Source organism: Gorilla gorilla, chromosome 8 (assembly GCF_029281585.2).
Source record: "Gorilla gorilla gorilla isolate KB3781 chromosome 8, NHGRI_mGorGor1-v2.1_pri, whole genome shotgun sequence".
Classification (NCBI taxonomy): Eukaryota; Metazoa; Chordata; class Mammalia; order Primates; family Hominidae; genus Gorilla; species Gorilla gorilla.
The window spans coordinates 145,137,575-145,159,503 of NC_073232.2; the positions used below are offsets into that span (position 1 = coordinate 145,137,575).

Genomic DNA, 21,929 nt, shown 5'->3' on the forward strand with positions numbered 1-21,929 from the left:
TTAAAAACCATACTTGGGATTCTTGAAAGGTCTGAGTTACATTGGGAGGAATGAGAGGGTTTGGTGGTGCAGGGGAGATCTGATCCCCTCCTGCCAGTGCCTTCCTGAAATCTTGAAACATGTTGTATCATAGAGATTCAGGGAACCTGCCATCAGCATTTTGGTGAAAGCCACAGGATGGCAGTGGCTCCTTTCTGACTCTCAGCAGATCTCACAGATGCTCCTGGGCAGGCCTTAGGGAAATCTGGGCTCCTAGTCTCATAGCTGGTGCCTGCAGAGCCAAGAACCACATGGCACCTAGCGGCTGGCAGCCTCCCTGCTGCCTCCTCACCTCCACACCTGAGAAGCCGGCAGGGCCCACGCTGGACTGGGGACCCTGCTGCATCTCTGATGTGGGGAAGCCTCAGACTCAAGCTCCAGAATGACCTAGAGATGATGTGTGTTTATAGGCCTGTGTATGAATGTATCTGAGTAAATGCCTGCATGCAAACACACACATGCCTGCATACACATAAACACGTGCCTGCATGCACAGACACACATGCCTGCGCACACATAGACATGCCTCCATGCAAACACACACATGCCTGTGTACACATAAACGTGCCTGCATGCAAACACACACATGCCTGCACACACATAAACATATGCCTGCATGCAAACACACACATGCCTTGCACACATAAACACGTGCCTGCATGCACACACACATGCCTGTGCATGCATAAACACAGGCCTGCATGGAAACACACACATGCCTGTGCACACATAAACATGCCTGCATGCAAACGCACATGCCTGTGCACACATAAACATGCCTGCATGCAAACACACACATGCCTGTGTATGCATAAACGTGCTTGCATGCACACACATGCCTGCATACAAACACACACATGCCTTTGCACACATAAACACATGCCTGCATGCAAACACACATGCCTGTACACGCATAAACACTTATCTGCATGCAAACACACACATGCCTGTGCACACATGCCTGTGCGTGCATAAACGTGCCTGCATGCAAACACATGCCTGCGTACACATAAACACGCATGTGCAGAATTGCTCCAGAGCCCATGCCCCTACTCTGCCTTTGAGGAGGGGCATCCCTCTCCTGAGGCCTCCGCTGCATCCCCACCCCATTTAGGAGCTGACTTGGGGCCCTTCCCAGAGGCTGTGGGTGCTGGAGGGAGGGAGTTGCTCCCTGGAAGGGGAACTGGAGCTGTACCCTCTTAGGAGGCAGGAGGCAGTGGGGCTGTGAACGCCTGTGCTCCAGGCAGGAGGCCTGGGCCAGTGGCTCAGGTAGCAGCCTGGCACAGGGTAATGACTGTGTGCATGAGGCTGCTGATTGCCCGTTTCAGGGATAATGGACGAGGTCACAGGAAGAGCTGGGATATGGCGTGGTTTTGAGGGAGCTCTAGCTCAATGCCATGCCCTGCACAGCTGTGGGGCCATGACTAATGAATAGCACCAGAGAGGGTGTGTGTGGTGACACTCAGGAACACGGCCGGGCCAGTCCTGCAGGGGCGGGAGGGTGTGCGTGGTGACCGCTGAGAAACACGGTGGGCCAGTCCTGCAGGTGTGGGAGGTGATGCCCGCCTGGGGCTTGTTTTGGAAGAGTCTCAGGGGGCAAGGCCATTTGCTGCCTCCCGTGCATGTGGGAATGAACATTTTGCCCCCGAGCTGCTGCCAGAATCTCACCAGTGTGCACCTTGGGGCCATTTTCCCTGACCTGTTCTCACAAAGCTGACATTGCTCACTCTGCAGGTTACTTGACACTCTGGGCAGGACAGGAGCTGTGTTCCTTCTGCTGGGGGAGCCAGCCCTAGGGAGGAGAGGCCGAGAGGGGCTGCTACTGGGGCTGCCACGGCAGTGCCCGAGGCCATGAATGCTTCTCTGGCGTCCCCAACAGAGAAAGCTTTCTGGGTGGGCAGAGCACACCTGTAACGGGCAGGGCAGGTCCCACTGTCTGCAGCAGAGGCAGGCGGACACCAGAGCCTGCTGGCACCACAGAGCTTTCTGGTGACAGATGTGGCGGCTCTGGGAAGGGCAGATGTCACACCGAGCATTTGAGCGTCCCAGCTGCACACAGACACACGTGCCCCCAGCGAGGAAAACCAATGTGACTTTATTTTCTGCTCTTTCTTTTCTTTAGCTCTTGGAGTTTGACAAGGAGTTATCTGTCTTTAAGGACAGACTGTATGAACTGGACATCTCGTTCCCTCCCAGGTATGGAACATGCTGTTTGCTGGATGAACCCGGCCGGGAAGGCGGCGTCTCCACCCTCCCAGTCTCTGGTGCATCTGCGTGTCTGTGTGTGCCAGTGTGTGCTGGGCATGAGTGTGTGCATTCTGTGTGCATCCAGAGTGTGTGTGTACCATACCTGTGTGTACACGTGTGTTGTGCATCTGTGTGTGAACGTATGCGTCTGTGTGTGTGCACATGTGCACGAGTGTGTGTGTGAACGTATGCGTCTGTGTGTGCACGTGTGCGTCTGTGTGTGTGTGTGCACGAGTGTGTGTTCTTGTGTGCAGTGTTTTTGTGTGTGCACATGTATCTGTGTGTCCTGCATTTGTGTGCAGACTGCACCTTCTCCTGCCCTTTTCATGACATGAAAAAAGCAAGCAACTGAGAGTAATAAGTAATTCTGTTATCTTTTTCCAAAAAAGGTTTTTTCCAATATGCAAAATACGTTCTTATCAGACTTGCTCACGAGGGGCCCACGGGGACTGTGTGTTATGGATCTTTCTGGGAATATCGGGGCCTCCAAATGCAGTGTGTCTACGTGGGTGTGGATGTGTTTAAGGCATGTGTGTGTGTGTGCCTGGGTTTGAATGTGCAGATGTTGCATGGGTGTCCGTGTGTGTGCAGACCTGGTGCAGATGTGCGTGGGGCGTGCGTCACACAGTTGTGGATGTGTGTGCATAAGGTGTGCTCGCGTACATGGTTGCATATGTGAGCATGAGTGAGAGCATGAATGAGAACATGTGTGACGTGTGTAGGGCTCATGCATGTGGCTGTGTGTTCCACGGATGTGTGTGCACGTGTGTGTGTGTTCACACGTGGAGATGTGTGCCTGGGTGTGGATGTTTGTGTGCATTTTTATGCAGATTTGCCGGCACAGAGCAGTTCTCACTGTTGGAAGCCGCAGGGGACTTCCACTGGCAGATGTGGACTTTGCCTCTCAGCTGGGAGCAAGATTGAGAGCCGGAGGTGCGGCCTCAGGGAGCTTGGGTGGGAGCTGGAGGATGCGGCCTCGGAGAGCTTGGGTGGGAGCTGGAGGATGCGGCCTCGGAGAGCTTGGGTGGGAGCTGGAGGATGTGGCCTTGGAGCTTGGGTGGGAGCTGGAGGATGCGGCCTCAGGGAGCTTGGGGACACAGGCTTTCCTGAAGCCAGAGGCAGTGCTGAGGTCTGAGCCTTGAAAGTGACGGAGCACTTTGGTGTCCAGGGGAAGTTTTTGGACAGGTTGGAGGAGCCTCCAGAAGGCAGTGGTGGCCCAGGCCTCTCGTCCTCCTCACAAGCTTCTTCCTGTTCTGCAAAGACACTGAGGCTCCCTGCCAGGCATGCCGGCCTCATCCTGTGGGAGGTGCAGGAAGCCCCAGGGGATCTCGGGCTCACACCCCTCTTCCTGGAGGGCTTCCCCATCCCGCTTGGATCTGAAGTCTGACTGCTGGACACACGGGCCCCCAGAGAGCCCCTCGCGCCCAGTGGCATTCCAGAAAGATCCATGGACCCCGACCCTCAGCGTTCCCAGGGTGCCCACGCGCCCAGTGGCATTCCAGAAAGATCCATGGACCCCGACCCTCAGCGTTCCCAGGGTGCCCACGCGCCCAGTGGCATTCCAGAAAGATCCGTGGACCCCGACCCTCAGCGTTCCCAGGGTGCCCACGCACCCAGTGGCATTCCAGAAAGATCCGTGGACCCCGACCCTCAGCGTTCCCAGGGTGCCCACGCGCCCAGTGGCATTCCAGAAAGATCCGTGGACCCCGACCCTCAGCGTTCCCAGGGTGCCCACGCGCCCAGTGGCATTCCAGAAAGATCCGTGGACCCCGACCCTCAGCGTTCCCAGGGTGCCCACGCGCCCGGTGGCATTCCAGAAAGATCCGTGGACCCCGACCCTCAGCGTTCCCAGGGTGCCCACGCGCCCGGTGGCATTCCAGAAAGATCCGTGGACCCCGACCCTCAGCGTTCCCAGGGTGCCCACGCGCCCAGTGGCATTCCAGAAAGATCCGTGGACCCCGACCCTCAGCGTTCCCAGGTGCTCACGCAGGCCGGGCTTGCTCTTCGGCATTTGGCTGGGTGAGATCAGCTTCCGCTTTCCCGCTGCGTCTGCCCTGGCGGGGGGTCCCGAGTGCCTCTGCGTGCCAGGCTCGTCCACCTGCCGCCTCACACTTCCCCGTGCAGCTCTGCCCGTCAGGACACGTTGGCCTTCCTGTGCTTTCCTGAAGGCTGCCAGGGCTCTGAGGCCATGGGGAGGCATCCTTGCCATGGCCTGGCCCCTGAGGCCTGTGTCTGACCCAGCTCCTCAGAAGCTGGGAGCCGAGCCGCCATCTGCACCTGCTGGTCTGGCAGCGTCTCCTTCCCGCGGTGACTCCCGGTTTTCAGAATCGCTTCATGGTTTTTGCTGTTGTTGTTTGAGTGAACGCATTGCAAACCGGCCGAGCAGCCAAGTGCATCTTCCCATCACTGCCACAGTCCCTGCCCTGGTTTGGGGCAGAGGTGAGCTCACCACCTTGGAGTGGTTCAAGGCACCTTGTCAGCATTGGTGGGCAGGACCCTCCCGCGGGCAGTAGACCCTCCATGGGGAGATCCCGCACCTGCTGACCCTGAAAGGAGACGGCATTCCTAGCGCAGAGCTCCGGATACAGCCGCACCCAGGGCGTTAGTGCGTACACTGGCAGAGTGACGCCAGGAAATGTGTCATTGGCGGATGCTTCTGAAGACCAGCGGGGTCTTCTCCCGCAAAGGTGTTTGCCACTGATCCCGTGGATGAATAGAACTCTGCTCTGAATGAATTGTAACTGAATGCTGTCTGTCATTTTGCCAGAAAAGGTGCCAATATTTCAGACATTTATACAACCCTCAATTTTTGTCCTTAACTAAAAGCACGGTTCTTCCTAGAGCCTTCTTTAGGGACAGCCACAAAAGTGACCTGTTTGAGGCAGTCAGGAGCAGGAGAGTGAGCAGGCAGGAAGGAGGCTGGCCGGACCTTGGGCTGCCTCTGCCTCTGCATAAAGAACTCTCCCGGGCGGGACCCTGAGCTGTAAGATGGTGCCTTCGGGCCAGGACAGCACCCAGGATACAGCCTCCCGAAGGCCTTTCATGCCATGTGCTATTTCCATCGGGTGTGACGTGTTAAAGCTCTACACGTGTGCTTAGAGTTACTGGGGGATGAGGAACCCATGGTGGCAGGGATGAGTCTTGCCCACTCTGGTCTCTGGAAACCAGGCGGCTGTGAGTGGATGCGGGGTCAGGTGGCGTCAGCCCTTAGTGGTGAGCAGAGGCGGCGATGGGCTTTCTTCACCCAGCATTGGTCTGCCCGGCTCCCCAGACGCCAAGGCCCTGAGGGCAGGATTGTGGTGTGCGCCTCAACAGCAGCCCTGCAGCCCCCACCCCGTAGCTCCCCCCACCCCGAAGCTCCTGATACATGTGGCTCCCGGTACAGCCCAGGCTCAGGTGGCGGCGATTTGGACACCCCAGCGGTAGCATGGAGCTGCCGCCTTTTTGCGCATCCTAGCTAGAAGTGAATTTCTAATTTTTAATTTAACTTTGAGAATTAACCGCCATTAACTCTAAGATAAAGAGATTTAAGATGGCTCCTCGGTGGCCGCTCCACTGGCGTGACAGCCCGACATTTCCAGGCATTAGCATTTCTCACGAAACCCCGTGTAGAACAGGGCTGGCGAGGGTGGCGCCTCTGGAACCAGAGTCCCAGCTCTGCCCCCGACACTGCAGAGTTGGGCACATTGCTCACCCCTCGTGGCCTCAGCGTCCCCCTCAGGATGGTATCGTCTCCTCTGAGCCTTCAGAGGAAGGCTCTGAAGGCTGAAGGCTGAAGGCTGAAGGCTCTGAAGGCTCTGAAGGCTGAGCCTTCAGGCCCAGGCCTGCCCGACGGTACCCACCCCCAGGTCAGCCTCTCCGCAGCCAGAGAGCCGAACGCTCCCAAGTCACCGCAGTGTCGCCGGCCATCGGGTGGCTCCTGTCGCAGCTTCCGGAATGTGGGGAGCACTGCGTTTCCTCGCGGAGGCCGTGGTGCTGTGCATAGTCAGCCGGGGTTTGGCTCTCCCTCTTTGTCTGTGTGGACGCTGAGCGTATGGAGGGTGGGAACTGTCACGTCCATTGCCTGGGGGCTCCCTGTGTCTGTGGACTCCTTACGTAGTGAAGAGACTGCATCATTCATTTATTAAGAAGAAAACCACATGCCACCATCAAAACGGCCCCGCAGAGCCTCGCTGGCCGCCCCGGTGGCCTGGCCACTTCCCTCTTCCAGCTACTGAGGACCCCGGAGCTTTTGTCCATGTGGGTTCCATCTGTTGGTCATGGCCATCAGGTTTTAAATATTTATTAGTTCGTTTTAAAAATAACAACAATTACATGTTTACATAAGTAACATTTTTGTGAAAAAAGTACCCATGCACGGGGAGGTCTCCTTCCGCCAGGGCGTGATCTGGCAGCCGCACACACAGGTCCCGGGAAATCCCAGCCACCCAGGGTGTGGGAGTCTCGATGCGGCACGTCTGGCACCCAGTGCGAGCAGCACCTTCCTCAGAATATGGCAGAGCTCAGGGGAGGGGTCTCTGTGGTGGGGACGCCGCCAGCCTCTGGGAGGAATACGTTTTCCAACACCCTCGGGTCTCCTTGAAAGCTTAAATTTTGTCATTGGCAACAAATAGCATCCACTGCTGCTGGAAGGGGCAGGCTCGTCCGCCCTTCTAGAGAAAATGCCTGTTGGCCACCGAGGTCTGTTACCACAGTCTGTCTGTCAATCTTTCTGGCAAAATATGGTGTCCGTGAAAACGGGCAGCTGCTTTAACTGACGACTCAGATGCAGGCACGCTCCCCTGAGAGACGAGGGCCATGTTATCCCTCTGGGCAGAGGACTCCCTGGAGGCCTCATCTCATCCCACCCAGCCCAAGACCCCATCTCCCAGGCCTGGGGTTCAACACAAGGAATCATTTCTCCTGCTTCCCTCGTAAGCGAAGGTAGCTTTTTGTTTAGTGCTGAAGGATTGACCCTGGGAGAGACACTGCCCAGCACGGCCCGGCCTCTGCCTGGTTCCCACGCCGGCGCCAGCAGTTTTACCACCTCGGGCAGCGTTTGCCACATCCGTGCAATGCCAGCTCCGTGAAATCAGTGAATATCACCTTAGTGTGCTCGTCAATGTAGATCTCCCCTCTCAGACTGCTGCAGGGGTCCCAGGGACCCACAGGGGGCCACACGCCAACTCCAGAACTGCCCAAAACTTGGAAGTATCCCCAGTGCCCATGAAGAGTGGGACGGACACTCAGCACTGACACGGAGGCCCCGGCAGCCGCCCCGCGAAGAGTGGGGCGGACACTCAGCACTGACACGGAGGCCACGGCAGCCGCCCCGCGAAGAGTGGGACGGACACTCAGCACTGACACGGAGGCCACGGCAGCCGCCCCGCGAAGAGTGGGACGGACACTCAGCACTGACACGGAGGCCACGGCAGCCGCCCCGCGAAGAGTGGGACGGACACTCAGCACTGACACGGAGGCCACGGCAGCCGCCCCGCGAAGAGTGGGACGGACACTCAGCACTGACACGGAGGCCACGGCAGCCGCCCCGCGAAGAGTGGGGCGGACACTCAGCACTGACACGGAGGCCACGGCAGCCGCCCCGCGAAGAGTGGGGCGGACACTCAGCACTGACACGGAGGCCACGGCAGCCACCCGCAGCGAGCCACCGCTGCGCACAGCTCCACAAGTGAGTTTAAAGCCGGGTTGCACAGGTGGAGAGGACGCCCTGGGACTCCACAGAGTGCTGTTACTGCAGGCGGGGAATCACCTCCCACCGCCCTCCCCGGTGGAGGCCTCTGGGCTGTGGGCCGGCGCAGGGTGCGGTGGGCTGGTGAACACCCATGTGCCGTGTGCACTCAGCCTTGTGTGTGCCTCACTGTGAAGTTTACTAAAATAAATGGAAAAGTGTAGAAGTTCTATCGCTACCTGTCAAAACGTTTCGAAGTTTTTATCATACTCAGAGCACGTCCAATGGGAAAAAATCACTCCTTCCCAAAGAAAGATTGACTCTCAGAGGTGGGAGAGGGATGTTTTCATTGAACAATTACTGAGCAAGATCGAGTTTTAGCTTTTGAAAAAGACAAAAATATACGCAACACAGGAATGAACTGCCCAGACAGGTCCAACCAGAGGTCGCCTCTCTTTAATGGACACATATATTTTTAAATTAGGGATTAGGAGGCCCCTTTCAAACCTTCCGTGGGCCATAATTTATGTTCTCCTGTCTTTAGATGTGTATTTATAGTGTAATAATTAGCAAAATGAACTCTACTGCCTGCGAGCTGGGTGCTCAGGAGGGAGCGAGGCCGCCCGTCCACCTGGTGGTCACGAACCCTGGGTGCCTGTGGCTCATACAGACTGTGGGACCTGTGCCGAGGGGGAGGACAGTGAGGGGACCCGTCCCACGGAAGAGGCCTGCCAAGGGTTCTGGTCACCCGGAGAGCTTCGTCCCTCGAGATATGGGCGAGGGGAGCACCCAGGACAGCCTCCTGCTCTGTTGCCTGGGCTGGAGTGCAATGGTGATCTCGCCTCACTGCAGCCCCATCTTCTGGGCTCAAGCGATTTTCCCCCCTCAGCCTCCCAAGTAGCTGGGACTACAGGTGTGCGCCACCATGCCTGGCTAACTTTTTTATTTTGTATAGAGACAGGGGTCTTACTATGTTGTCCAGGCTGGTCTTAAACTCCTGGGCTCAAGCGATCCTCCCGCCTCAGCTTCTCAAAATGCTGGGATGACAGGCGTGAGCCCCCGTGCCCAGCCCCCCAGACCCTCTTGGAAGTCTGTGCCGCTTCCTTCTCCCGCTCGGTAGCTTCAGCGTTGCCACAGCTGTAATCGTTTAGTTCTGTCTCTTTGGTTTTAGGGCCTTCTCCTTTTCAGGAATTCCAGTGGCAGCTGGTGTGTTTGGAAGTGGGTGTCTGAAGCCAGCGTTGCTGGTGGTGCCTGCAGGCTGCGCGGGAAGGCAGAGCTTTGATGAGGTCCTGCTTGTGACGGGCGTGTGTCAAAACTGTTTTTTTCTGTAGTATGCTGCACTCTCCTGCTCCGTGTACACAAGGGCAGCCTGGTAATTGGTTAATATTTTAACCAGGCGGGAGTCAGAGGAGGGGCTTTCACCCTGACGCCCACCTGGAGAAGTGAGGCTGCGCTCCTGCTGCTTCCTCTGAGCACAGCTCGGGGAGTTGGCGTGAACCGTCGCCGTTCACTTGTGGTTCAGGGCGGCTGAGCACTGTGGTGAAGCCGTGGGCCCCCACCCAGCCTGCCTTCTGGGGTCCTCCCAGGCCCGTTGGTCTCTCCTGTGCCGTCGGCCCTGCTCCAAGACCTCGACATAGCCAGGCTTTTAAGCTTGTTGTCTGCTTCTCGGGCCTGTGGCAACCCTACCTACCCAGCCCAGCCTGCTCAGGTCCTAAAGCTGGGCCTTGTCAGCAGGGCCAGTCAGCCTGGCCACAGCAAACAATCTGCCGTGCAGCCTACACAGGGGCTGCTGCCCGCATCCTACAGGGAGGAGAGACGGGCAGGGAGGAGAGAGGGGCAGGGAGGAGAGACGGGCAGGGAGGAGGGGCAGGGAGGGGGGCAGGGAGGAGGGGCAGGGAGAGACGGGCAGGGAGGAGAGAGGGGCAGGGAGAGACGGGCAGGGAGGAGAGAGGGGCAGGGAGGAGAGGGGGCAGGGAAGAGAGAGGGGCAGGGAAGAGGGGCAGGGAGGAGAGACGGGCAGGGAGGAGAGAGGGGCAGGGAGGAGAGACGGGCAGGGAGGAGAGAGGGGCAGGGAGGAGAGACGGGCAGGGAGGAGAGAGGGGCAGGGAGGAGAGACGGGCAGGGAGGAGAGAGGGGCAGGGAGGAGAGAGGGGCAGGGAGGAGAGGGGGCAGGGAGGGGGGCAGGGAGGAGAGAGGGGCAGGGGGAGGGGCAGAGGGAGGGATAGGGGAGGGGGCAGGGGGAGGGGCGGGGGGAGGGGCAGTGCCTGCAGAGGCTAGCACAGGAGTACGATTGTTCGCCCTATCACAGCCACTCCCACGCTGTGGGGGCAGGTGCGCCCCTGTCCTGTGTGCCCCCCCCCCACCCAGCAGGTATGCTTTCAGATAAGCCCACATGCCTGGCACTCCCGCGTCAGTCACTGCTGGGCAGCGTACAGGCCCCGCGTCCTGCTGCTCTGCGGCGTGGCCCCGCCAGCACCTCCCGCCTGTGGGTACAGCGGTTGTGGGCAGTCCACACTGGCCTTCCCCAGACCCAGCTGGAACCAGCCCCTCTTGCATTTCTCCCTGGGTGTTGGGGGCCACAGGGAGCACCCCTGGCTGTGGATTAAGGATGGTGCCCCCAACAGCCCGGCCAGGACACCTCTCTCACCCAGGCTTCTTCCTCCTGTTGAGTCGTCTGTGAACACTCCCAGGGAAGCTCTTCCTGGAGCAGGTGGGCTGAGGAAGCTGCTGCCACTCTGGCGTCCCTGTTCTCCCTTGCTCATCCCCAGAGCCCAGTCTGTCTGAGCAGCAATGCCCATCAGACCCTGTCCCATGGACAGAGGGCGGCTGTGCTTCCTGCCATGCCCTGGCTTCTCTCCGTGCCCCCAGGGGACGCCAGGCAGCACGGGCTCTCCAAGCTCCACGGGGTGCATGAGGAGTGAGAACTGGTTCGGTTCCAGCTTCCTATTTAGAAGTCACCTATTGTGTGCTGTGTGGATGTGTGTCTGGGGTTGCAGTGGACGTGTGTGTGGATGCAGTGGACATGTGTCTGGGGGCAGTGGACGTGTGTCAGGGGCTGGGCAGGCCCCTGCCTGCATCCAGTTTCCACTCGTGTCCGCGGTTGGGATCAGCTGAGAAGCTCCTGAACAAAGTGGCCCATCCTCTCAAACGTGTGAAATGGGACAGGCCACCAGGTTGCTGGTTCTCCTGAAAAAATGTGCAGCTGTTCTCTGCTCTGTGCTCTTCAGAAACATGCATGACACGTAGGCCCTACGTAGTTATGTTTTTAACAAAGCAGTGACTCTGCCCAAGGCCGGGTGGCAGCCATGGCTCCTGTGAGTGTGGCTCCCGCTGGAGCGCGGGGAGGATGGGAGCTCCTGCGTCAGGGCAGAGCAAGTTCCGAGTCCCCGGCTGTTTCCAGATGGTTGGGCACAGAGCCCACAGGCGCCCCTGTGGGCAGGGTCCGGGGGGCATGGGAGGGGCTGCAGAATCTGCAGCTGAGGTGCCGGGATGGACCCGAAACCCAATCACAGCCAACAGGGAAATTCCACAGAGAATCAGATCCCAGTCGCGACAGGTGCTGTATGATATTTTGGAATTAACTGAGAAAACTCTTGAGACTCTGGTGAAGGCCCCGGAGATGTTGAGAGTAAGCAGAGACGCTGCATTTAGGGGCAGGTGGCTGAGCTCAGCCACAAGATCCCCGGGGTTCGTTCACTCCAAGTGGAATTTGTTACCACTTCAGTGCAGTCCCAAGCAACATGCCCATTTGGGGGTGGGTTTGCAGCCTGAGAACCTGCAGGCCTGGAAGTGGGGGCTGTGCTTGCATGTTCCAGACTCGGCGGGTAGTGGGGGCCATGGCCATGAGGCTCCAGGCTGGTGGGGGAGTGATCAGTCCGTGTGTGCGTGGACTGCTCTGCTGTGTGAGGGCGGGGGCCGATGGCTCAGAGACGCAGCAAGGCCGCGGAGGAGCCCAGATGAGCTGTGCCCTGGCCAGCGGTGGGTGGTGGAGACGCAACCAGCAGACCCCAGGCAGTGCGGGATGCGCTCACTGTGTGGGTGAAGGGCCCCGCCCTCAGGGCTACTGGCACCGCCGTGTGGCCAGCCCCATTCCCAGACCCGCAGAGGGCATGGGCAGGCCTGGGAAGCAGTGAGTCGGGGACAGTCACCCTCCACTGCAGCAGTGACCCAGGGCCACAGCCTGAGCACCTGGACGCTCCCCGAGGTGGGAGCGGCGTTGGTCAAAGCCGAGACCGCGTGTGCCACACCCCAGAGCTGCCTGCACTTAGAGGCGTTTCGAGCTGATCCGGGCCAGGTCACCAGGTGGAGGAACGTCCTGGGACCAGATGACACTGGCTGCCATTTAGTTTCCATGGAGGTTTTCATCATACTTTAGACCATGTTCAAAAAAACAACAAAAACCAAAGCTCAACAGACAATTTCATGCAGTAAAGGAAGGACTGATGTGAAGGTACTGTGCTATAGCTAAAATGTAGTCTCACATAAAAACAGTTTGATATAGAACTTAAATTGTGAATTTGGTTTTATATTCTAGAAACTTCCATGCGTGTATTCATTCCCCAGGTAGTGCTGGCCATTCTAAGGTGTATTGGGAGAGAATCGGCACAGCCATCCCTTTGGGGCTGAGGACGGCCCGAGCCGGCCGGCTGACCCTCTGCCTTCATGTCTCCCCAGCTACCCGTACAGTGAGGACGCCCGCCAGGGTGAGCAGTACATGAACACCCGGTGCCCAGCCTGGTGTGACCGCATCCTCATGTCCCCGTCTGCCAAGGAGCTGGTGCTGCGGGTGAGTGTGTGCTGCCCCAGCCCTGGACGCAGAGGGATGTGGAGCGCTGGGTCTGGTCTGGCCCAGCCCTGGTGACAGGGCCCCAGGGGTGGGGGCACCCAGTCTGGGGAATGCTGCCAGGTTGGGCCCTGACCTCGTCCTGCCATGAGCTGCACCCCAGCACTGGGTCACCTCTGAGCCAGCACCTGGGCTGGGGCGGCAGCAGATGGAGCCGAGTTCCTGGGCCATGGGCAGCCAGCGTCATCCTGAGTTTGAAACATACACAGGCAGTTAGCAGGAAGTGTTTTCAAATCGTGGTTCACTGTATCCTTGGAAGTCAACGTGCTCTTGTGCATTCCAGCGCTCATGGGCCGGGCCATGAAGCGCAGTAGAAATGTCTGAAGTTGTTTTCCTAAGTTGTAAATTAGAGCCAGATTCATTTGAGCCTTGATAAGTTAAAAATGAATAGGCGACATTTTCAGATGACCTGGGCCTTGGGAAATTTTCAGATTTCCTGTGATTTTTTTTTTAATATATATATATATATATTTTTTTTTTTTTTACAAAAAAGGTGATAGGGGCTTGCTTGCTACATTGGCCAGGCTGGTCTCAAATTCCTGGGCTCCAGCATTCCGCCCACCTCGGCCTCCCAAAGTGCCCAGACTACAGGCGGGAGCCACTGCACTCGGTCAATCCTGTGATTTTTCAATTCCCACATTTTAATATACAAGGAGTGTTTTCAGAAGAATCAATATCTGAATTGGTTTTGTCAACCCCGTGAATGAAAATTAAATGCAGATAGTAATGAAGCTTGCGGGTGTGCATGGGAACTGCAGCTGTGCTCAACACCCAGAGCCGGGGCCTCTGACCATAACGTGGGTGTGCAATCGGAAGGAGGCTGGAGACTCTGGTGGTTCCACTGCCAGCCTGGTGGGCTCTGCCCCCTCTCCACTGTCCCAGGCCCAGAGCAGGGACAGGAGCCCCCTACTAACCCCGACTTCAACACCAGCTGTGTGAGGCTCCAGTTGTCCCTCACTGCCCGTCTGTGTCTCTGTGCCAGACGGCACCAGACCCCAGGCACAGCAAACACCTGGGTGCAGGTGTGCCCTCAGCAGGGCGGGGACCTCTGCAGCCCTGGTCCCTGAGATGCATCCTGCTGGCCTCTGCCATGTGGCTCTGTCTGCCGGGCCGGGTTCCTTACCGTTCCTTCCTACATCCTGGAGCACCATGGGTGCAGCCTGCCCTCCGTCCCTGGCTGTGCTGTGAGGAGCCTGCCTGGTGGGGGCCTGGGCTGGAGGCGGGGCCCCTTAGCCAGAAGTCCCTGGGGTCTGCAGCCAGCCTGGCTCCTCCGCAGCCCCACCTCTGGCCTGTGGGCAGGGCCTGTGCCCATCATTGAGGAAAGTGTGCTGGCCACAAGCCCAAAAGCCCAGGAGTGGGCTCGGCCCGGAGCCTGGCTGTGGACCTGCCGCTGCCCCTCTGGCTGGGCTCACTGGTAGGCACGCCAGTCCCTCGGTGCCACATGGTGGGTGCTCCCATCTGCCGGCGCTGAGAGCGGGTCAGGCATGTGGAGCCCAGGGCTGCCACCAGTGGGGCAGGAGCCTCCCGGGGACTCGGGCACAGATGCCATCCCCTGGGAAAACGTCGGAGGTCACGCGAGTGCAGATTGGTGAGCAGCGCCCAAGGGCAGAAGGCTGGCAGGGCTGTGGCCTCCCCACATTGTGCTGCCGCTGCCAAGGCTCCACCAGCTCAGAGCAGGGCAGTGTTGCAGCCCGTTTTCCATTCACTCACAGCCTCTCGGGTTCTCTGGATCCGGGACTTGACACTTTATGCTCAGGGTGGGGGACAGAGCCTCACAACACACACCTGGCGGCCTTTGACAGCCCCTGCCTTCTGGGGCTGGAGTTTGGACAGGCTCTCCCCATGGGGCCACCCAGTGGGCAGCAGGTGTGCAGGACAAGCAGACGGGCGCCGGGCGCGCTCCGCGCCCTCATCCATCATGACACGCGCCGTCACCTCGTCACCAAGCTCCGTTCTGCCTCCGGAGCCCTAAAACACCAAAAGGGGCTCGGGACGCAGGCGGTGCTGCTTGGGGAGCCTCGGTGACAAGTGTTCAGTGAGGTGTGCCGCGCGCTGCCTGTGCCCGCCGTAATTTGTTTATCTGTCCAAAGATTATGCAGTTGAAAATCCACAATTTTATGCTGCCTTTGTAAATTACCACGCTGCGTTTGATGAATGTTTCTCCACTTCCGCGGAGGCGCCGCTTCACCCGCGAGAGACGGAAGGTGCTCATGCATGCGGTGCCGAAGCTTGTGTTTTCATTCTTTCTGGCAGGCGCCCATGCTGGAAAGTAAATCTGACCTTAAGCTTCCCACTGCATTAAAGATAATTCAGTTTTAACTCGATAGTCTCAGATGCTCCAGCTGTGGATATAAAATTCCAGCCCAACCAGAGCCGAGTGCTGACCAGCAGTAAACCCCTTCCAGAGGCGCCCGGAATACAGGCACCCGCTGGGAAGTGCGCACACAGCCGTGAATTACTATGCACAGATTGCTTTGTGTAGTGGTGTGGAATTCGGTGTCTGTTCTCGTTTGAACACTGAGTTCTAGGTTAATAGAACAGTCAAAAACAAATCAAAGTGGGAAGATTGGAACTAGATGGGCTGCCGCACTCAGAGGAGCACACCTGCACAGAAAGCTGGGGCACACACACTCCTGTGAACAGGGTCCCCTGCAACTCACCTGAGAGCCCAGGAGCATGTCCGGGAGAGGGGAGCTTGGGAGCTGAGCCAGCACCCGCGGCTCCCCACGCGACCCCTCTTAGAGGCAGATACATGTTGTCCAAAAGGGCCAGGGTCAAGGTGCTGAGGCGCTGCCACGTCACCAGAGCCTTTGGTCCATGAGCTGGCCTCTCTCTCAGGGGCCAGGCAGGGCGGGTGGCAGAGGCTGGTGAGGTACTGGCAGGGGCCGACACCCCCATCTCTCTGCCCCTACAAAACCCTGATGTTCCTGCCAGTCAGCTCCCAGCTGGACCCAGGATGCCCCACCTCCCCACACTCACCTCTCTGTTTCCCCTTTCCAGTCGGAGAGCGAGGAGAAGGTTGTCACCTATGACCACATTGGGCCCAACGTCTGCATGGGAGACCACAAGGTGACATAGACTGAGGTCCAGGGGCCAGGCTGGGGGACCAAGGGGAAGCTAGGGGGCCGGGGGGCTGGGGCCAGTGGGTGGGCGGGTGCTGGGGCTGGGAGGCAGGTGGGCGGGGGTTGGCCAGTCCCTCCTCTCCTGTTCTCCTGTCTTCTTAGTCTGACTACAGAGTAGGCCAAGTTGGTCTGTTTTTATTTAATTTTAATAAAATATCATAAGCTAGGTGGGTAAGTAGGAAGAAGGCAGAAATGACGTTACAATAGAATAAAATACATAATTCAATATTTGTAGAAAAATGTCCACAGCTGATTGTTTCTGAAGGCTGTTTTGCAAATATGCAGCTGCAGTGTTTTAATGGCCTTCTTGGGGCAGGCTCACTGTCAGCCGAGGAGCCGGGGTGAGGGCGCTCCCCACCGCGTGCCAAGGGGCAGCACTGGCACAGATCGTTTATTCAGGCAACTGCACCTCAAGAGTGTGCACAGGAGACAGATCAAATCTCATTTTCAGCCGATAAATGAGTTAGCTTCTTCCACGTTGGAGGCCCAGAGCTGTGAGCCCCAAACACACCCGGATAAGACGCTGGACCTGCCAGGTGCGGCAGAGCCGAGGACGGAAGAGCCTTCCTTCCCCGCTTCATTTGGGGCTATTTAGCCATTCTTTTACATCAGTTTTTCCATTAATTTTTTTACCTGGAAATAACACCTTCCTTGCAAAACCTCTCATGGCCGGCCTGGCTCCAGTTCCACATTCACGGGGCCCCCAAACCCTGCGCTGCCGTGGCTGCCCACAAGGGCCGAGCTGCCTCTGCTGGCCATCAGCTCCTCCCAGCCCGGTTCATGGCTGCCCTGGTGAGACGCAGGGTCCAGGGGTGCAACGGGAGGCGGCGGCATGTGCTGTGCTGTCCTGCGTGCGCCGCGCTGACACCGTCCTCTCTTCCTGCTGCAGCCCGTGTTCCTGGCCTTCCGAATCATGCCCGGGGCAGGTAAACCTCATGCCCATGTGCACAAGTGTTGTGTCGTGCAGTGACGTGGTGGTAAATATGACTCCTCCCTCCAGTTCAGCTTTTACGCAGCTTTTCCTGGTGCGTTTGTTCCTTTAACAAATTACGAATTCCGTGACAGGGAAGAGATGCCAGCGCCACGAGAGGACCCTTCGTGAGCCCTCCCTGTAGCCGTGGACCGAATACGCACTCTTGAAAGCTGCATCGAGAACCCGCCCAAGCGCCACCTGCTAGACGGCCAGCCCCACACTTCGCTTCAGCCTCCGGACCATTCCGGAGCAGCCTCACATACCTCACTGTCTCGTCTGTTTATGTGACATTAAGTAGAAATATTGGTTTGTTTGTTTTTTAAATAAGTCACAGTCCTGTTGTCAAAACTCTAATAGACAGCAAAGAGGGTCTGTACCGTAGACTTCACAGTTTTCAGTTTTTAATGATTGCCAGTGGAGGGGCTTCTCCAGCACAGAGACCCCCCACTGTGTCCAGGGACCCCCTCTGCCAGGTGGAGGTGTGTCCAGGGGCTGGGAAAGCCGAGACGGGCACTCCCTCTGCCGGCCGGCAGCGTGGCCCTGAGCATGGCGAGGGGGTCTGTCTCTGCCGATGCTCCTTCTGCGGCACTGACTCTGCGCCGTGTCACATGGGTTTTGAATCACACTGCAGCTGCTTTCCATTTTTATATATATATAAATATATATAAATATATACTTTTTAAAAATAATTTATAAATCTTACCAAAACTTATGCTAAATGTACTTTCCAGTATGAACGCACAGGAGAGTCCCATCAGCAGGCGGCATTGGAGTCTAGGAGCTCAGCTGTGTGTCCATCAACACACAAATTCGTAAAAAACACACATGGCCTCGCCATCGTGGGTAAAATCGGCCCCACAGCACGTCTGCACCAGCGGGCCGTTACTCCCATGCCGTTCTTCTGTGTAATATTAAGAACTGAATGTGAAGTTTATAGCTAGCCTGGGTGTACCTTTTAAGAATTTTGTAAACCGTTTGTCTTTTGTTACTGTTTTATGGTGCCAAGTATCCTACATTACAACAATAATATCATGGGAGAAATAGAAATAGCCTAGTTTGCTTCCAATAGAAACTGCTTTTAACATGGGCTGTATATAAAAATATTAAAGAGAAACAAAACTGTACATTTCCTCATTGCTCTGCTACAAACAACCCATGTCATAACCTTGCATGGGCTGTATATAAAACTATTAAAGAGAAACAAAATTGTACATTTCCTCATTGCTCCGCTACAGACAACCCATGTCATAACCTTGTTGCAAATATTTTTCTCCTATAGCACTAAGTACAGCATTAGAAGGTGATTAGAGAGTCTGTTGATGAAACACAAATGTATGTTTTATTGATTTTACTTTAGAACACTACAGAGTTCCTGGACCGGGTGAAGGCCTTAGCTGGGTGTGTGTGTGGGATAAATACTACCACTGCAAGTGACTGCTGTCCGCTGCGGAATCTGTTCTTGGTGGAAGCACAGGTCCGTGTCCCTGCTGTGGTTGCCGCTGTCCGCGGTTCAACACGGAGTCCGCCCCGCGGGTTTCAGCTGTTGGTCGTTCTGAGGGCCTTTGGAAGTGACAGGTCTGGTTCCTAAGCAATAAAATTGACCGTGGTGAAAATAGTACCGTGTTGCTTTTTCTTCCTTTCCCTTCTCCTGCCACCTCTGAAATGCTAACTCAGGGGAGCGGCCTCCTGTATAGCCTGTTATTTGAGATCAAGCTCATTAGAAATCCTGGAATTTCACTGTATCACACACTGTCACAAAACACTAAGCCGTTCATTGAGAGAAGAAAAACAGCCTTTTGGACTTTCTACTGTAATAAAGGATTTATCCCTCAACATTTTAAAACGGGATTATATAAATGCTTTGCCTTCCTCAAAACTTTAAGAAGCCCCTCTGCTCTGAGCTGAGCTGAGAGGGGCTCCCCACAGAAAAGCGCTGCTTCTGCCCTTCGAGTTGCTTCCTTGTAAAGAAGGCTGCTAAGAGCCTAAAACAAAACGCGCCGAGTTTAAGCCCTATTTCTCTTTAACCCTTCCGCAAATGCCTTCCAAGAGAAATCGTACCACCGCAATGATATCATTATTTACATTTAATTTTTAAAAATTAAAACTCAACAGTCACGCCCGTTAAGATGCAGCGATGGGCAGCCCCGGCCACAGAGGCTGCGGGAGGCTGGAAGGGTTTTGTCAGCCGGAGTCACAGCCCCGCGGAGCTGGCGGCATTTCAGGGCAGGAGACGGGTCCCCTGAGCCCCCGGCTGGGCCTGGGCGCTGCGGGCCTTGCCCAGGGGGCCTCCAGCTCCCTGACCCCGCGTGACCCATGGGAGGCCCCGCCGCTCCGCGGGCGGAATTATTTCGGATTTCTCTTTGCGGTCCTAGTTTGGAAGAAACTGCTTTCCACCGCGGGAAGATCTGGCAGGATGGTGACCGAAGGGCCTCCGTGCAGCGGTTCAGACCCGGTTCCACCGGCTGAGCCCAGGGCGGGCCTATGGGATCCGCTTATGCGCAGAGGGACTTTCGAAATAATCAGAGCAAAGCCCTCGGCCGAGCGGGAACGGGTGCCCGGTGGCAACGAGTACGTGGCCCCAAAGCGGGAAAACGGAAGAAGAAAAACCTCCCGCGGGGACTCGAGGCGGGTACGCGGCTCACCCGCCCTCTCGGGGCCCCCCAAGCGCGTCCGAATCCGCCCCGAGGCGAGGCGGGCCGGGCCGTACCTGCTGCTCCGTCCCCGGCTCCTGGCGGCTGTCGCTGCCGTTCCTTCCCGCGGGCCGGGCCCCTTCCCTGCGCCTTCGCCGCCTCCTCGCGCCTGCCCGGGGCCCGCAGCCTCCGCACCGGGAACCCGGAGGACCCGAGGCGGGCGCAGGGGCGAAGCCGGGGCCAGGGAGGGGCCGCCTCGCTCTGGGTTCGAGACGGAAGAAACACGCGGCGCAGGCTCCGGAGCGACGGCTCCGACGGGGACCCGTTAAATAATTTATTGATGATACAAAGCGACTCGCGCCCACCCGGGGCCGCCCCCGGATTCTGCAAAAATAGATTCGCCCCCACCCCGCGGGTCCTCAGAAGGCGTCCCCCGCGCCGCCGCCGCACGGGCTGACCAGCGCCAAGTTCGAGGGTTTGTGCTTCTTGAGCAGCCGCGTGATCTTCTCGTCGTCCGAGTTGGGGTCCAGGGGCCGGTTGTATTCGTCGTCGTCCTCCGCGTCCGAGCCGCCCACCTTCAGCTTCTCGGCGTCCGAGTCCTGCTTCTTCTTGGCCGACGCCATCTCCGCCGCGTGCCGCTTGCGCCACTTGGTCCGGCGGTTCTGGAACCAGACCTGGGGGTGGACGGGGCGGTCAGGCGGCCGCGGGGCCCGGGGCTGGCGCTGGGGCCGTTCGCAGGACGCGGGCCCCCGGCTCTCCTCTCCCGAGCCCCGCCGCGCTCACCTTCACCTGGCTCTCGGTCATGCCCAGCGAGTAGGCGAGACGCGCGCGCTCCGGGCCCGCCAGGTACTTGGTCTGCTCGAAGGTTTTCTCCAGCGCGAAGATCTGCTGGCCCGAGAAGGTCGGGCGCGAGTGCTTCTTCTTCCCGTCCTTGTCCAGGACGCCGCCGGCCGGGGCTGCAAGAGAGGGGAAGGGAGGGAGGTCAGCGGCCGGCGGGGTCCCCCTCCGCGCCCACCTGCCCCGCACCCCCCGCGCGGGCCACTCACCCGGGCCAGCCAGACGCGGGTCCCTCCAGGGCGCGCCCTGCACCACGCCGGGCCAGAAGATGGGCGGGCGCCCGGGCAGCTCGGCCAGGGGCTTGGGGTAGCCGCGCGCCACAGCGGCCGCGGGCCCGAAGTAAACGCCGGCGGACGACGCGAGCCCGTTGAGCCGGGGCAGCCCCCCCAGGAGGCCCCCGCCCCCCGCGCCCACGGGCCGGCCCAGGATGTCGCTGATGCCGTGCGGGGTCCCAAGCGGGAGCTGCGCGCCCAGGCCCCCCAGCGCGGGCGCCTTGAAGCCGGCCGGACCCTGCAGCGCGTAGGGGAACAGCGACGTCTTCATCTCGGCCATGTTGTGCAGCGCGGCCAGCGGGGCACTGCTCAGCACGAACGCGCCCGGGCGGTTAGTGTCCATGGGCGCCGCCGCCGCCGGCCCGGGCTCCCATCCGGGCCCCGCCGCCGCCGCCCCTGCCCGCCGGCCCGGGAAGTTTGCGCGCGGCCCGGGCGGGCGTTGGCTGCAGCGCGGGGCGCGGGGCGCGGGGCGCGGGGGGCGGGCGGGCGGCTCCGGCGCGGGGCGGGCGGGCGGCGGCGGCGGCGGCGGCTCCGGGGCCGGTCGGAGCGGCGCCGCGCGGGACGGACGCGCTGATAACCGGGGCTCCCCGGGGCGCGGCGCGCGCGCTGATTGGCTGCGGACCCCGCGGTCCGGCCATTGGCCAGCGCCCCCCCCCGCCTGCGCGCCCCCGCCGGCCGCGCACTCCATGAAGGGCCCATTAGTGCGGCAGGTGCCTCCCGGGCTGTAAATTCGCCCCGATTTATCTCCCCGGGGACGAAATAAATCCCGCTTGGATGGGAGTTTAGTTAGGCAAAGGTTTTCATGCGAAATCAGGAAAAAACACGAGAACATATTTTATTAACGGAAAGAATGCAGATTTGAGGACCCGCCCGCGCGCTCGGAGCGCCCCCCTCGGGGAAGAGTCCCGGCCCGCGCCCCAGTCGCGACTGCTCCGCCGCACGTGGCTGGGGTGGGTGTGAGCGGCAGCGGACGCCGGTGGGGAACGCGCTCCGGGCAGGTCGGGGCCACAGGAGGGCGGAGGACGCGGGCCTCGAGTCCACGGAATCCACGGGCCTCACGGCCGGGCGAGGCTCGCACGGAGCTGCCTCTGGTTTCGCCGACACGCGGCCCGCACGGTGGAGGAGTGAGGCAGGCGGGAGCGGGGCGGGGACGCGGGTCCCGGGACCACATGCGCGGCTCGGCACTTCTCAGTCATCGGCCTCCAGGTCTCCCGCTGGGGGTCCCCCAGGATGTGACCTGGGCCCACGACTTCGCCCACGGGCCGCCTCTCGCGAATCCCCGGCCGGGAGAACAGAGA

General features: G+C 58.9%; 2 protein-coding genes across 2 annotated transcripts in view; one reads left to right on the forward strand and one right to left on the reverse strand.

The window, feature by feature from the left end:
* The window catches only part of INPP5A (inositol polyphosphate-5-phosphatase A), a 244,149-nt gene extending 225,642 nt beyond the window's left edge, over positions 1–18,507 (forward strand). Inside the window, exons 12-16 of the mRNA XM_019035299.4 lie at positions 2,162–2,235; positions 12,629–12,740; positions 15,798–15,866; positions 16,809–16,896; positions 16,985–18,507. Coding sequence (XP_018890844.3) covers positions 2,162–2,235; positions 12,629–12,740; positions 15,798–15,866; positions 16,809–16,889 — 336 coding nt within the window. The 3' untranslated portion in view covers positions 16,890–16,896; positions 16,985–18,507. The remainder of the gene's footprint in view (positions 1–2,161; positions 2,236–12,628; positions 12,741–15,797; positions 15,867–16,808; positions 16,897–16,984) is intronic.
* A 1,335-nt stretch (positions 18,508–19,842) lies between these two features.
* Positions 19,843–21,179, reverse strand: NKX6-2 (NK6 homeobox 2). Its single transcript, XM_031007287.3, has 3 exons — positions 20,569–21,179; positions 20,306–20,478; positions 19,843–20,196 (listed from the first exon to the last, which is right to left on the reverse strand). The coding sequence occupies exons 1-3, from the start codon at positions 20,972–20,974 to the stop codon at positions 19,942–19,944; spliced, it is 834 nt and encodes a 277-aa protein (XP_030863147.2). The 5' UTR covers positions 20,975–21,179; the 3' UTR covers positions 19,843–19,941.
* Between the last annotated feature and the right edge of the window lie 750 nt (positions 21,180–21,929).

Bases quoted from the DNA above. Each gene is read 5' to 3' on its own strand.
- NKX6-2 (XM_031007287.3), bottom strand. From the start codon at position 20,974: ATGGACACTAACCGCCCGGGCGCGTTCGTGCTGAGCAGTGCCCCGCTG. The intron at 20,479-20,568 runs GTGAGTGGCCCG...CCTCTCTTGCAG, and splicing joins CCCGCGTCTGGCTGGCCCGG to CCCCGGCCGGCGGCGTCCTG. The intron at 20,197-20,305 runs GTGAGCGCGGCG...GTCCACCCCCAG, and splicing joins TGACCGAGAGCCAGGTGAAG to GTCTGGTTCCAGAACCGCCG.